This window comes from Epargyreus clarus, unplaced genomic scaffold (genome assembly GCF_041222505.1).
Source record: "Epargyreus clarus isolate Ecla_fem2 unplaced genomic scaffold, WU_Ecla_fem_2.2 ptg000023l, whole genome shotgun sequence".
NCBI classification, from domain to species: Eukaryota; Metazoa; Arthropoda; class Insecta; order Lepidoptera; family Hesperiidae; genus Epargyreus; species Epargyreus clarus.
Window position 1 is genome coordinate 13095916 of NW_027332230.1, and position 17139 is coordinate 13113054.

The 17139-nt window shown below is 35.0% G+C and overlaps 1 protein-coding gene across 1 annotated transcript; it reads left to right on the top strand.

Moving 5' to 3' along the window:
- Positions 1–2963: 2963 nt before the first annotated feature.
- LOC140751882 (ejaculatory bulb-specific protein 3-like) lies at positions 2964–4654 on the top strand. The gene is made up of 3 exons (XM_073085971.1): positions 2964–3031; positions 3151–3337; positions 4271–4654. The coding sequence occupies exons 1-3, from the start codon at positions 3029–3031 to the stop codon at positions 4450–4452; spliced, it is 372 nt and encodes a 123-aa protein (XP_072942072.1). The 5' UTR covers positions 2964–3028; the 3' UTR covers positions 4453–4654.
- Positions 4655–17139: the final 12485 nt, after the last annotated feature.

Genomic DNA, 17139 nt, shown 5'->3' on the forward strand with positions numbered 1-17139 from the left:
TGGTAGGTTTCAGAGCACATCGTATCTACCGCGACTCCTATTGAGGGAGTCATCTGAAAATTACAACTATTTTCATCATCATTTAAGCAAAATGTTTTATATACAATTTAACTGAATAGTATTTGTTTGGTTACGGTTTTTAGTTTGGTTATAATTCTTTATTAATACTTATGTATAATTAAAAAAATATTTTGTGGCTTTCAATCGGAAATTTTCCAATTATACTATTCTTTGATTACTTACTATTCGCAATTTTAGAATCCTAAAAGCAGGAAAAATTAAAAACTCATATATTTAAGTTTTTAATTTTTAGAGAAGTTGTTTTTAAGCTCGGACATACGGATTACCTTAGAATATTTTCTTAAATTCAGCAATAAATTTCTAATAAACTCAAGACAACAAGAAATAAAAAAATGCTTGCCTTTAATTAAAACGACCCTGTATATAAAAGTCTACAAATTTATGACATGAGCAATACGCTTTTTTATAACACCCCGTAAATTCTATTTGTTGTACAAAATATAAAATCTGCGCTAATAAAACACGTGTCTATTTCTCAAAATATGTTAAACGAAAATCCCAGTAAAGGGACGCGCTCATTAGCGATCGCTGACTGATAATAACAACCACTTAACGTCGGGGTAGCTTCAACGAACCGTTCTCATAATGTCACGCCAACTCCTACCCCTGTTGAAATCAACCCTCTAAGCGTTTATGATAATCTTACGATTTAAACAAGCATGACTCCGCTTAGCGGAATATTAAGACAGTTTTGCGCAGTTATTAATCAAAAACCAATGAACATTTGTTTACGTTCAAAGTAGAAAAGATTTAACCGCTATAAATGAATACTGTGAAGAATAAATTGAGTTCTTTTAATAACGTAGTTTTAATTTGAATAAAAGGAAATAAAATTAAAATTAGCCATTATAAATATGTAGTTTATTGATTTAGGAAATATAGTCATCATCAACCCATTACTGTTCCACTGCTGGGCACGGGTCTCCTCTCAGATTTTTTAAGAGTTTCTCAGGTATGCAGGTTTCCTCACGATACCTTGACCTGACGACCTGATGACCTTCACCATTTAACCTAGTGATAATTATTTTCTAATACGCACATAACTGAAAAATTAGAGATGCATGCCTGGGATTTGAACTTGGGACTTGGGACCCCTCGATCAAGAGGCATAGTTTCTTAAGCAGTAGGCTATCACTGCTTTCTTAGGAAATATAGTATCAGCACAAAAATAATGCACGACGAATGTTATATTTCTTAACCTAGCAAATTATTGTTTATCTATGATTTTTTTAATAAGGAATGACAGACATTATATTTATGGATTATGTATAATTTTGGAAGTACCTACTTATAATCCTTTTGAAATAGTGTTGAAATATTTTTCAATTTATGACAAACTATGAAATCAATAGCTATATATTGTCTTGAGACTTTCTAGTGGTTCAAATATTCACAGACGAAAACATTTTCCTACCTAAGTGCTTTTTCGCTTCGCGTTTTATTACGTTTTCAAAGTTTTATGGGAACAAATATATATAGGAGTAGCAGACGAGCATGTAGTCCACCTGATGGTAAGTCTTACTGCCGCCCATGGACATCTGTAATCAAACCACAGATAGGTTTAGATATTCCTACCTGAGGTCGGTCACAGATGCGCCGCTACCCCTGAGGACTAAGCTGGAACGCCTCGGAAAAGCCTATCTCCCTTACCCACACCCTTCAAACCGGAACACAGCAACGCCTAACACTGCTGCTATTAGGTAGAAATAGGTGTGGCAGGGGTGCCGCCGGAGTCGAACCACAAAGGGTTCTACCACCTACTTACCTTAGTGTAGGCTTTTCTTAAAATACAATTCATAGGTAGTATATTATATTATTTTACAAAGTACCCAGTTGTAACTAAACATAACGCGAAATGATAATTATTTAAACATACAACGATTTTTCATATTTTTGAAGAACATTCGGTTACATTAATTACTTATTTATCTTTTAATGATGATGATTTTTTAGAAGTTTGTGCGTCACTATAATTTTGATGTAGGTACGATGGTGGGATTATGTTGTACAACGTCGAAAACAAAAAAATAAGTTTTAATTTTATTTAAAACTAATTGTTTACGACTTCAAGGAGGTAGGTAGTTAAATGTTCTTGGACGAACGTATACATACAAATTTCGTGTTTTCTTCATATATTATTAATATACAGGATGTGTAAAAATCCTATTGCAACTTTTACAAAATAAATTTAAAACTTACTATGTTCTGAGTATATAGAAATTAACATCATTAGCATCAAGTGGTACCTGAGTATGCAGTGTCGGGTACACTGCATACTCAGGTCCTGCATACTCAGGACTGTTGAATGGTCAGTGCAGCCCATTAAATATTTCTAAGTATATTAGTTGAAATTCATATGCTATGTTATTTTACGTACACTTATCATGTCCCGTTGAATCATGTCCTCACAACTGGAGGAGGTCTTCAATACTCTGCGCTCCTTCACCACGCTGCTTTAATGCACCTGTTGGTGGGGTACTTAGTGGCCAATTCCCCCACAAAATGTAAGGCCCCCGACGAGGTTCCACGGCTAGGTACTATCCTATGATAACAACCGAGACAGATGGCTTAACGGGCGCTTATGATCGGCTTCAAAATCCCTGCTCAACCACTTATTATCATGCGGACTGCATGCTCGTTCGCTAATTACATCTTACTATGTAGCTAATTAATCTTATATAGAACAATAAACACACAAACACAGCGATTTCAGTAGCATACTGTACATTTTAATTTTCGTCTCTTATCCATTTTACACGGTTTTATGCATCATGTACAGACATCATGTACATTACAACGTCACAAGGAAGACCAGGGACAAAAAATCGACAGAGAACTGAATGCATCGTACGGGGTATAAATACGGGTAACAGCCAAGTACACGTATCATAAGTCACATTTGGCTGCTAGAACTATATAAGATTTAAGTTTACATAAATCTGTTAACATGGTTAGTTTAAACATTTTGTATAAAGAATAATCTAATTTATGATTTTACCATCAACTTATTTTTCTAATACTGCATATTCCATGCATTTGATAGTGTCTCATTGTATCTTGTGGTTTTAGATTGCAACCAAGGTCTTGGCTTTCTTGTGCTGCGTCCTAGCTGTTGTGGTGACCGGGGAGAAGTATACCTCCAAATACGATAACATGGATATTGATGAGGTTTTGAATAGTGATAGACTATACAAAAGTTACTTCGCCTGTGTCATGGATGAAGGAAAATGTACTAGTGCGGCAAAGGAATTGAAAGGTAAAACTAAAAATTATTATATTATTCATCATTAAACTTGCGTGATCGTATCGTAATGCCATTCTATTTCATTTATGCACGATATTTCCATTATTAAGTTAAGTGGTATTATTACATGTGGTCGATTTAAAAGTTGTCGATATCAATTCTCCCGCAAAGGGCTAGTAGATCTTTAGCTTGAAATATAAGATGTTCGTTAAAAAGGTACGTAAAGCTGTATAGTCCACGTTAAACTGCTAGTCCGCTCTGAATATAGAAATGAATCGCATCGCCATAGTAAATTGTATGGCTACAGCTGCGCGGGACAACTTCAGAGCGGACTAGCAGTTTGGCGATAACTCAAACAACTTAATGAACGAAAACAAAAGAAAAACATCCTGAAATTAAATATAAATAAAATTTTGCGGCCGTATTGCGAATCGTGCGAATCTTAGTATTTCGCTACGTCAACTTTAGTTTTCCCTTTAATTTCTTTTACACTTTTTATTATTTATTTTGATACATTTTTTTATAATATTGGAGTAGCATACGAGCATGCTGTCAACGTGAGTGGCTACTACCGCCCATAGACATCTGTAATCAGCCCCAGATAGAATTAGATATTCCTACCTGAAGTCGGCCACAGGTGCGGCGCTACCCCTGAGGACTAAACTGGAATGCCTCGGCAATGTATGTCTCCCTTACCACACCCTTCAAACTGGAACACAGCAGCTTAACACTGCTGTTGTTAGGCAGAAATAGGTGTGGCAGTAGTGCCACCGGAGTCGAACCACAAAGGGTTCTACCACCTACAAATGACACAGCTATCTATAATCATTAAATACTGATTTCTGTTGGATTTACTTTTGTCCATAAAAACAAGGAAAGGTAACGATTCTTAAGGAGTAGTGACTATAAGTTCTTGGATAATATGAATTGATTACAACTTTACAGCTAATCTGCAAGAGGCCTTCGAAACAGGTTGCGAAAAGTGTACTGAAATCCAAGAGAAAAATGCCTTAAAAGTAAGTAAGTATTTGGTCAACAAGAAAAGGGAAGACTGGGAGAAACTGTGCGCTAAGTATGACCCTTCTGGCAAATGGCACAAGTACTATGAGGACCGCGCCAAGGAATAGTAAATCCAATCTATGAAGATTGTGTAAACCTCTATAATTATCTTCACTGTATATTATTTTTAAATATTTGGATGTGCTTTTGTCACAGGAATTTTAAAATACTTATTATGGTTTAATTCAAATCTCTGGTCTATATCAAACTCAATTTGTATTTCTAAAAATCTTTGTATGTATCTCTTTTATAAATAAATATTTGTACAAAAAACAACTATTGTTATTATATTATTATCATGTAAATCTGAATAAATATAAGACGGAATAAAAAAGTACTAAATATGAACATTTTAATATTGAGATAGCACGTAAATTCTCAAGTTTGAATGATTCACCTTCACAGTGTTTAAGTTTTACAAAAAAATCATTAACAAAGCTTTATCATTACTTGTGATCTACTCAATGGAGGTTTTTCGAAATGCTTCAACTTTAATTAATACCGAAGTGCATCAAACGCAGAGCAATATTCTTTAAGATATGTAGTTACTTGTACTTGTATCACATATGCAGGATTATAATTTAAAACTTGGCTATATTTTTTCTGGCCAGAAAACAATGATCGGCGTCCTAGTAATTTTTATCTAATTTTATATCAAAAATAGCGTTATCCCACCTCTAAACTCAAATATTTGGTGCAACTCATTTTGCAGTAAAATAATAGTAACACCTTATGGTGTTGTTATCAATTTTACGACATCGTTCAAAGATTAGGCATCACAAACGCTAAATTACAACGGACATAAAGTGTTCCCAAGTTCAAGTGACTCCCTTTACGCCCTCATGGTACATAAAAGCTCACTTTATTACTCCGTTACTGAGCAATACATCTGATATTATGTCATGTTACGTGTAAAACCTTAAGGTGCTCAGGTATCGTAAAAAACCGATAAAGACAATACTATTTTCTACCTTTAATAGCAGCGATAAAGTTTTTCTTCGTAAAATATATTGTGAGTATTATGGCATGCACCTAAAAATAGCATGGGTAGTACATGTTTTTATATCAATACGTTGTTTATTTGAAAGATACTAATATAACGAAAAGTATCTTAACCCTCGGAAGACAAAACGCATCTGTGTTGGACATAAGGAAAACTAAGTAACACAAGAATGTTTCCATTTCCTTACTTTATTGTCTCAAGATAACAATCGGAAATTTGCGAAAGATTAAAAAAGCAATTTGATTAATTAAAATTTTTAAGGGTTACTTGAAACAAAATTTGTCGTCAATTAATAAAATTTATTAAAACCCTCTTTTATAACAATCATAGACTTAGATTTTTTTAGACTTTGATAAATATATTTAGCCTTTGGATATATGATTTCGAATGAACAGCTACATTCGTATAAAATCTACGGAAAGTTTAACAGGGGCTCGTGTTCAAATTTTGTTTGCTGTACACCAACTAATATAATAAACGTAGTTTCACGTGAGGGTCTAACCGCATCATATGAAAATTTACTTCGGGACAGGGTACTTAACTTTTATGTCCGTATTTAGTTATAGTATACGCTTTAGTTAAACTTTGATACCGTATAAAGTTAAACGTTCTGTTTATGAGTAAAACTCGAAACATATCCGTTAAAGGGGATTTAATTATTTACCCAAATTTACAAAACATCCATATCTCGTAAATTCCTCGGGTGTAAAATATAGTACGAAACTTTGCTGATACCAAAAGTGGAGTGATAAAATATGGGTAGATAAAATTAGATAAAGTTGGCTACTAATTAATTTTATTTAATCAAATACATATCCTCATTGACCTAATCATTAAAGACACAGTTCAAGTCTTAATTTTTGTAAAGCAGTATAGCTTCCATTAGTTTTTATTTTCTGTATTTGTTTTCTTCTTCCATAAGTATTTGTTTTCTGTATTTATCGTATAATTTAAAAACCTTAGATATGTGGGTTTGCACAGAGATAACCTACTTCAGAAACAGAATTAGATGAGGGCTAAAGGTTATTCCCATCTATAAAGGGTATTCCTAGATACTAAAGGGTATTCTTGAGTCAGTTGTGAACCCTATTACGAGGCGGTTCCTAGGAAAGTTTATTCGCTAACCCTCTGCAAACTGGACCGAAATTAGTTTGGCAAGTGTCGCTGTTTGTTGAAGAAACAGGACTGATTGCGTCCTTGTAACGTGTCGTAAATCCATCACTGGAATTATCTTTAGTACTGTTTTATTTTTATTTCACTGGTGTATATCTAACGCGATAGGTATATCTAACGCGCGTAGGTATGACGAAGTTTTTATATACGTGTGGATACCACGTCACGAACGATCGCTTGGTAGGTTAGGTGCCCTTTATATCATACGAGCTTTTGCCCGCGTTACGAAGTAATATTATTAACTAAGTAGATTTATACAAACTTTCATCCCCTATTTTATCCCCTTGGGGGTAGAATTGATCAAAATCCTTTCTTAGCGGATGCCTACGTCATAACATCTACCTGCATGCCAAATGTCAGCCTGATCCGTCCAGTGGTTTGGGCTGTGCGTTGATAGATCACTATGTCAGTCAGTCACCTTTGAGTTATATATATTTAAGACTACCATATTTACTATCATATTATATACTATCATATTTTTCTTTACAATATTATAGCTGTTTTGCAATAGATAAAATAAAAATAAGTAAAATATAAGTAACTACAAATTGTACGTTACAATTCTTTATTGTGACGGTACGCGTCTGTATATGTAAATAAGGGAACTCTTATTAGTAGTAGGGAAGTATCTAGATTTCAATCGTTAAATACGTGACTAACAACAACAGACGGGTTAGTGAATATATCTATTAGAGTGTAGAATATAATAGCCCACCCTCACAATCGTTAAGAGAACGCGTACGAAACCAGCTTTGCTTATGCTCCGAGAATTTAATCCCTACCGAGAATCCGTACTTAAAACGGTTTACGTTTACAGTTTCAGTTTAACAACACCTTCACAACTTAATATAAAGTTTTGCAGGTCAGTTTAACCCCGTAAAGTCGGTGTCACCTACAACTAAGTTTATGATGGCACATCTGGGCGCCGAACTTAATAATAAACGCCGAACTTTGTATGATAGTACTAAATTATGATGAAATAGCGGCGGGATTTCTTTTTTTATTTTTGTTTATTTTGGGTGAGCGATGTTTATAAAGCTGGGCTTATGTTCACTGATTAAAAAGAAAAAAACAATTACACATATCTACAAGCATATACAAATAAATATATGATAATAATAATAACATTTATTCTGTCAATTGCAGCACACAGTACAATTGTTTTTTCTAAAAATACAAAGAAGAAAATAAAATTAAAAAATATAACCTTTTGTCTATTTCTCAATCCCATTTATTTCTTGAATTAAAATTACGTATTAAAAATTCTCTCCAATAAAGTCAAAGAAAATGTTTTTAGTAAGATTTTTCAAATGCTCTACACTACCCTGCACTTTGCTTGTAAGGAAGGCTATGACCACTGAACACGATCGACCACCTGGGGGACGCCCGCTCCCGCGGGAACTCCCTGGACTGGCGACCTCCGACCATCAGGAGGCTGACCGTTCGCTCGGTAGCGAAGCCATAAGTACCGAATCACCCATACAACAGTGGGATGATATATTTTTTTATATTTTTTCGTTATTCTATAATGTTTTTAATAACATTATATTATTACGAATAAATATCAAAAATCCGGGGGTATTTACCAACTGAGAATCTGCCCGGGCAAAGAGCGTATCCTCGCGACCCGAAAATCCATGCCCACCGCCCTTATGTTAACACTGCCTTAGTCCCGGAGGGTATGACGTCCCACTTGACTGACTTGACAGACTGACCACTGAACGACGGTTCAAAAATTAGTAAGCTTGTTAATTTTAGGGCATACTATAGTTCCGAATTTAGTGGGATGGCCAATAAAGTTTATGATAGGCATAGTTTACTACACAAAGTTTAGCAGCTCACATTAATTTGGTACTCTATACCTGCGAGTTTACGATCCACCGTTCTAATACGAGCAGTGTTTAGCTGTCATTACAAGCAAATAACCAAATAGGCCTCTAACGCACGACAGACTTTCTGAAACTAAGGAATAAGAAAAATAACGATATGAGATGAATTGCTAACAAACCTACTGCTATGAGGTACGTTAATGCTACGGGGTAAATGACCAACATATATTTGTTACAAGGATGAACCCAAGCAATTGCCTATTAGTCTTATACTATCTACTCATACTATTTACTCACTTCACAAAAATAAATTAAGCTTATAAGTAGTATTAGTATTACTCTTACTAGGCCAACATGATGAAATATTGCCACGACCTTTTAATTCTCAGAGGATACAAGTGCCTAAGAAAGCGGTTAAAGTGTGTACTAGATTACTACCTATTTTAAGTAATAAATTTCTTAAATAAAGGAGGATTAATTGTGCCGCTTGATTTTCCACAGTAAATTATACTTCCAAATGTAAAACATTTAAGGTGGTAGAACTCTCCGTGGGTCGACTCCGGAGACATCACCGTCTTACCTGTTTCTGCTTAATAACAGCAGTGTTCAGTGCTGTGTTCTGGTGACGGTGTACTAATGAACATATACAAGACATTCCAACTTAGACCCTATGGATAGCAACGTATCTGTGCCCGACTTAAGAAAACACACTAACCTTTTATAGGATTGATTACAAATGTCCATGGGCTACAAAGTGGCTGTTGCCCACTTTCCATTAGGTGTACTGCATGCTCGTGCATCAAAACGTTTTATATTCCTACACACCAACCCTTTTACGATCCAAAAGTGTGAAATTCATTCACATTCACAAAAGCCTTCGTAGGCACTGTACATGTCACATTCGTAGTCATAGCCATGAAATAGCGTTGATATGACGTAATCTCTTAATTAAACAATACCCGAGCATACAACCCTTGTGAGCGGTACAACTATAGTGATTTATACCATGCGTGTACGATACGCGTCACGGTTTGCATAATAGCATTACGCGGGAAGGTTGGAATCTGAGCTATTTCTAAATGGTTAATGCTCGTAGCTCACGACGCACGTCTTAAGAGCCCAGCAGACTTGCTACTTTTAGCATCGATTATCGAAGATTCAACTGCTTTTCGCAAGCTCGGTGCAGTGATCAAACAATACACACACTCGTTTGAACACCGAGCGCTTTCTTCTAAATGCCGCAACTAAAAGTGATTCAAAATTAATACAGTCGCTGAAACGCGCGTTTTTTGATATTGCGACTGAACGCATCTCCAAAACGTGATGTCATATCGATGCGATCGCCAAAACGCGATACATCGAGACTAAAAGTAGCAAGTCTGCTAACGCCGTTAATAAAGCCTACCTTCCATTAACGCGGTTATGTGCACGTTAAGTTTTACGGTTTGACTACGCGCTTTTGCCTTGCGGATTATGTTCCACGCGTCAACAGAGCTAGAGAAAAGCTGGCTTTATTTTTATGGCAGTGTCAACCTATTATGGCGTAATAGTGTATGTTTTTTATTAAAGCGAAGCATACAAAATGCGTACTGTTACGCGGCAGCCCCTGATTGTCTTTAAAAAAAACACACTCTGCTGTCACTACTGGTTTAATGTCTTTAAAAACTACAGAGAAATTATCCCCTCACTTTTCTTTTATAATGTTAAAACTTAAATGTTTCGCGGACGCGGATTACGTGCAACTGCCGGCCACATGGTTGCAAGGCGTTATATAGTAATTAAGAATGATGAGGTCGGCAGTATATTGCTAAGGAATATTGAATATAACATCTCCCCCCCTTAAATGAAGCTTTATCCTTTTTAAGGTTGAAGCGGAGTTAAAAGAAAAGAAAAATGAGGTTTACATCGAGATTCATCCTTATAAAATATAAAGAAAAGGTTTAATTTATCGTTGCATTAATTATAAGTAAACAATTAAGTAATAGTCACATTAACTTATTATTATTTAAATCTTAATTCGATAATTTTGAGACATTTATATGTATTTAATTTATTACATACATATTTAAATAAAGCATTTTAACAATAGTTCGATAGGTAGTTGAAAATAATTGAAAAAAATATGAAAAGTAGTTATAAGTGTAAATAGCAAGAGAACATTTCAGTATATAAGAAAATTCAGTAATATTATTTAAATTTTAAAATACTAAATACAAATGTATTAAATATTTGTTGTTACTCAAGTGACGATTTGAAGTATAGAGGTTTTCAGGCTCCGAGGAATTAGTAATTTCTTTTATCTCAACAGAGTTTGATATCTTCGATTTAGTTTTATGAGCCTCTTTGTTATAGCATTGATTAAAAATTGGAATACAGCATCCGGAATTATTATTTTAGTTTTTGAAACATTTATAAATCTTATAGGCTAAGTACAAAAATAAGAATACAATTAGTATACAGGTGAATGTAGAATAATAAGGGCCATATTTAACAAAATGAGATTCCTTTTCTATATTATTTAATTCTTGTTCTAAATTATTTAGCTGACGATTATTATGTTTTAAAGAATATAAATTTATTCTACTTAAGGAGATAGGAGATAAATGTGGTAAACTTTCGTTAAATAAGTCCCTTTTACAACAGTCATCTGCTGTTATATCAAAATTTATCTAAAGGAGATTTTATAACAGAAACATAGGAATTGGAAGGATTTGCCGGCAATAGAATGGTCGACAATATCATTATTACAACGAATGGTAAGCTTATTTGGCATAGACTGCACGAAAATCCATTTATTATTTTTTAAATTTTTGCTAAATATCTATTTGGCCATATAAAATTTTAGAATTACATTCAGAGGATAACGAAAGTAAGACGTAAGACGAAGAAGACCTCAGTAAGAATTTTGGACTCGCAGTTTGAATTAATTAAACAAGAATAAATTGTAGTTAGTTCATAAATAGAAAGGTTGCTATCAATAATTTTGCATTTATCTAACGTGTCCGACATAGCATAATGCATCCTGTCGTCACTTAGAGAAATAAATGAGTTAGAAGGTTGAATTAATGCGAATGTTTTAATAGATTTTTCGTTTATGATATGCAATAAAGACGTTAATTTATTGTTGGCAGATTGAATTTTTATGGCAATAGAAATGTTGTAAGTTTTTATTTTCAAGATGTGTTACAATAATAAATACAACAAAACATTATAATGATTAAAGTAATATAAAAAAATAATGAAATAATATATCTTTATTTTAAATTAAATATAAGAATATTTAATAATATTATTTTAGATTGAATTAAGATATAGCGGGTTTAATTTCATTTGTGTGATATTTAATTTTTTTCCGGCCTATTTGTAAGGTCACGTTATGTTTGTTATGGACTTTAATTATTTTATATGGACCCTTCCAAATGGGTGATAATGCTTTACGAAGTCTATGGTGATGCTTTAGATATACCATATCTCCTACTTTATATGTTGTTTCACGAGAACTAATGTCATAATATTGTTTAGATTTTTCTTTACTGTTGATAATATTTTGAATAGCTTTTTCGCGACTGAAACGCATTCTATATTGTAATGCACGGATATATTCGTGATAAGTTGTATTACTTACTGATTCATATAAGGAGCTAGGGATACTGGGTTTATAACCGAATAATAGTTCGTGAGGGGTATAATTGGTTGTACAATGCGGAGTAGTATTATAAGCGAGTATCGCTGTAAATAGATAACAGTGCCAATCGTTTTGGTTTTCATTTACAAACGATTTTAGATATTCTTTCAAGGTTGCATGTGAGCGCTCAAGGGCACCATTAGTTTGGGGATGATACGGGGTAGTAAATTTTGCTTTTACTTTTAATATATCAGTTAGTTGTTTAAATAAATCTGATGTAAAGCAAGTACCTAGATCTGTTAGAATATTTTTTGGGAAACCGAATAGAGACATGAAATGAACCAGATTTCGTGCTATTTCTTCGCTAGTGGCTGTAATCATTGGATAAGCATTAGTGAATTTTGTTAAGTCATCTTGTAGAGTTAGAATAAATTTAAAATTTTGAAAACCTGCTTCGGGTAATGGACCTACGACGTCAAGCGCTAGGCGTTCAAACGGTTTAGTAGAGGTAGAAGTTATCTCCATTGGAGCTTTGTTAGATTTTCTTAGCGGTTTATTAATTTGACACAACCTACATTTTTTAACATAGTTTTCAATGTCGGAGCGCATACCTTTCCAGTAGTAGCTTGATTTAATCCGTTTATACATCCTTTGTGATCCGGGGTGACCGGCAATTGCGGAATCATGGTTTTCCTTAAGAATTTTAGGGATTTCTACAGGAGTAGGATAGATTAATTGATTTTTATAGATATTAATTTTAATATTAGTATTGTGGAATATATATGAAATCATGTTGTAAATTTTACTATAAGCTAATTTAGAAAAGGGGTCAGAGAAATCGGGAAGTGCAAGATCTGTAATGTCTGAATTTTTGATTAGAATATTTCTTAGTTTCATTAATAAATTATAAACATCTCTCAATTGCGTCTGTTCATAATGATGAACTTTAGTGAATAGAAAATAGAAATTTTTGGATTTATCATTGACGTGAAATATTGTATGAGGTTCGCGTTCTGAATTTAGTATATCAGCCGTGTTATCTAATTGAGACAGGATTTCTTCGCAATGGGGCATAGAATAGTCAAAATCTAAAGAGACTGGGCATGCGATTGTATTTAATTTGGATAAATGCAGTCCTTGAGTGCATTCTTCAATTATAGTATTAGAATTAGGAGTTTTGTTAGAAAATTGAGCTTTAAAATATTGTTCATAAGAAAAATTATTTAGACTATTGATATCGACGAGATTTACGGGATAGCGTGATAACGCGTCGGCATTTGAGTTTAGACGACCTTGTTTATATACGATCTCGTAGTCATATTCTTCGAGTTTAAGGCGCCAACGAATGAGTCTGCTACCTGGATCCTTGACGTTAAAGAGCCACACAAGTGGTCTGTGATCGGTTATAATTTTGAACTTATAGCCATAAAGGTATGGACGAAAGGTCTTAACCGCAAATAAAATTGCCAGTAATTCCTTCTCTGTCGTAGAATAATTTCCTTCTTGTTTATTTAATGTCCTGGACGCGTATGCTATCGGTTTATCTTTTCCTACTATGCCCTGGGAGAGAACTGCGCCTACGGCGTAATTACTTGCATCTGTAGTGACTATAAAAGGCTGCGAAAAATCCGGATATTGGAGAAGTGGAGCTGTGATTAGTTTTTCCTTCAATAGTTCGAATGCATCTTGTTGATCTTGGCCCCAGTGAAAAGTAACATCCTTTTTTAACAAAGAAGTAAGCGGTTTAGTGATTTTAGAAAAGTTATCGATAAAGCGACGATAATAGCCAATCAGGCCTAAAAATGATTTTATTTCCTTTGGATTTGATGGGGCTGGATAGGAAGAGACTGCTTTGACCTTGTCTGGGTTCGGGGATACACCTTTATCGGTAATGATGTGTCCAAGGTAAGATACTTCTCGACGCAAAAATTCACATTTATCGGGTTGTAGTTTTAAATTATATTCTCTGAATCTATCGAATACTAATTGTAGTTTGTTTATGTGTGTAGATAAATCGTGGCTATAAATAATGCAATCATCTAAGTATACATAGCAGTGGAGGCCTTGAAGACCTGAAAGGACGGTATTCATAAGGCGTTGGAAGGTAGCGGGCGCATTTTTGAGGCCAAACGGCATTCTGGTGAATTCGTAGTGGCCTGATGTGCCGTTAGTATTAATAATAGTAAATCCGGTTTTGGATGCATCTTCAGGATTTAATTCTACTTGATGGAAGCCAGAGACTAAGTCCAATGTAGTAAAATATTTTGAATGCCCTAGTTGATCTAAAATATCGGTTATTAACGGTATAGGGAAAGTTTCGTTAACGGTTACGTCATTAAGGCGTCTGTAGTCAATTACAATACGCCACTTTTTTACACCTGAAGCGTCCAATTTCTTGGGTACTACCCAAACTGGGGCACTCCAGGGAGAGATAGAAGGTCGTATAATTTTTTGGCTTAACATTTTTTTTATTTGCGAGTCGACTTCTTCTTTATGGCAATCAGGAAAACGATAAGATTTAACATTAATAGGTGCGGCATTTCCGGTATTTATTGAATGTTGTATGGCATTTGTATGCGTGAGAGGATCACCTTCTAGGTAGAATATATCTGAATACTTGGAACAACAATTTAGAAGGGCTTGCTTCTCTTCTGAGTTAAGATGTTCGTGTCGTATTAAATTAAGAACGCGATCAATACGATCTGAGGGTGAGGACGAGATTGTGTTTATCATTTCGGTGCTGGGAATTATTTTTGAAATTTCTATAAAATCAATTGGGGTTAAATTAACTTTGAATTCGTTAATACGAACTTCGGATTCTGTTGTATTTAGCACGGAAACATTAACACGGTTATTTGGTTTTAAAGACACAATACAATTAGCGACGTAAACGCCATCACAGACGCTTTGATCTAAAATGAGCGCTTCACGCAGATTAGGTAAGTCTGATGATTTGTTTGCTACTATGCATTCAATTACAGCTTCTGAGCGAGCTGGGACGATATAAATAGGTTTATCATATAAAATTGGGACGCTCTGACCGTATAAAGACAAGCATTTAGAGTCATAATCTATATTAGCATTAAAGTATCTAAGAAAATCTGTGCCGATGATTCCATCATATTTTAAATTTACTCCATCACCAATAACGTGAAACTTGTGTTGTAAAGTTTTGTCAGACAAATCTAGTTGTAAATTAAATGAACCCAGAGTTTCACTGTAGGTGTCGTTATCATTAATGCCTTTGAGTTTTATAATGTCACAAGAAAATTGAGGTTTATTTACTAAACTTGATTCTTTGATTATACTCACGCTAGCACCCGTATCAATGAGAAAACTAAGTGGTCTCTGTGAGTATTTTGTCATCATGTTTATGAAAGGTAAAGAGACTTTGTATTTATTTACGCAAGTTTCGAAAATAGGCACTGAATGTTTTGAATTTGTAGGCAAACGAGACATTGTATTATGACTCAGCTTCTGTGGCTGAGGTGGGAGAGGCCTACCACCACATTGACTTTCAGGTTTTGTACATAACTTGGTAGGACTCAGTGACTTCGGTTGTAATAAGCATTCTGCGTAGGTTTTAGGATGATTTAGAACCTGAAGCGTATCGGAGGCAAAAGGACTCAGCGGCTTAGACTGAGATGCGTTAGGTTTAGAAGGACTCAGCAGCTTGGACTGAGATGTTTGTGGACTCAGTGGCTTAGACTGAGATGCGTTGGCTTTAGAAAGACTCAGCGGCTTGGACTGAGATGCTTGTGGACTCAGTGGCTTAGACTGAGATGCGTTGGCTTTAGAAGGACTCAGCGACTTGGACTGAGATGCATTGGACTTGGAAAGACTCAGTGGCTTGGACTGAGATGCATTAGCTTTAGAAAGACTCAGCGGCTTGGACTGAGATGCTTGTGGAATCAGTGGCTTAGACTGAGATGCGTTGGCTTTAGAAGGACTCAGCGACTTGGACTGAGATGCATTGGACTTGGAAAGACACAGTGGCTTGAACTGAGATGCTTGGGGACTCAGCTTCTTAGACTGAGATGCGTTGGTCTTGGAAGGACTCAGCTGTTGAAACTGAGATGAAATCATATTATAAAAACTCGAAGGGTTGGACCGAGTTGGGTGATATCTAATGGTAACTGTGCCACTTGAAATTGACGATTTCGGAGGGCACTGATCCGAAATCCCTTTTAGTTTAAATTACCATCCTCATTATTATAATTATAACCGTAATAAGTGTCGTCTTCTGCACAATAATTAATTGCATTATTTGCTGCATTAGAGTTAACGTTGCTGTTTTGAGTAGATTGACCTGGCTCAGGTTGCGACTTGAACTCTGTAACTCGACGCCGGTTGTTGAACTCACGTTTACGACACTCGGTTATCATATGGCCTTTATTTTTACAATAATTACAGAACTTATTACTATTTATATTGTTTGGAAATGAATTAGGTATGGCAGGATTTGGCATGTGATAGGATTTATGATGGTTCCTATAACAGTCTGACGAAAGATGCCCTTGCTTGTTACATAGAGAACAGTGTTTCGAGGGGCGTTGAGTTATTCTGGTTAGTTTGTATATTTTTTCTTCTTCAACGGCACTATTAATGGCTTCGTTGAGAGACGACGGATTTTTACATCTAACTATGGTGGAGATATTGGGGTTAAGCCCCAATAAAAACGTATTTAAAGCTAGATCTTCCATTGCCGCTATTCTACCAGCTAATTGGGACCTATCAGAACAAGAGTAGTGGATATCTGCTTGGATACGGGTTAAACACATCTCCAACCTAAGGGAAAATTGAGATACAGATTCGGATGGTGACTGACGACAGTTCTGCAGATCAATAAGCAAATGCGAGGAATGTTTCTTTTCGCCAAAATTTGTTTTTAAAAATTGTTTTAAATCCTGCCAAGTTGAAAAAGTTTTGAGACTGCAAGCTATTTGGGCTTTACCTTCCAATTGCGATATTATATATTTGCATAATATGACTTGTTGGTCTGCAGAAGCTAATGACATGGCATTCTCACAATTTGTTAAAAATGCTGGTAAGGTATCCCTATCGCCGTTATAGGGTCTTATGAATTTCGTCAAAAAGTTTAACGTCATTTTATCGGATTTATCAG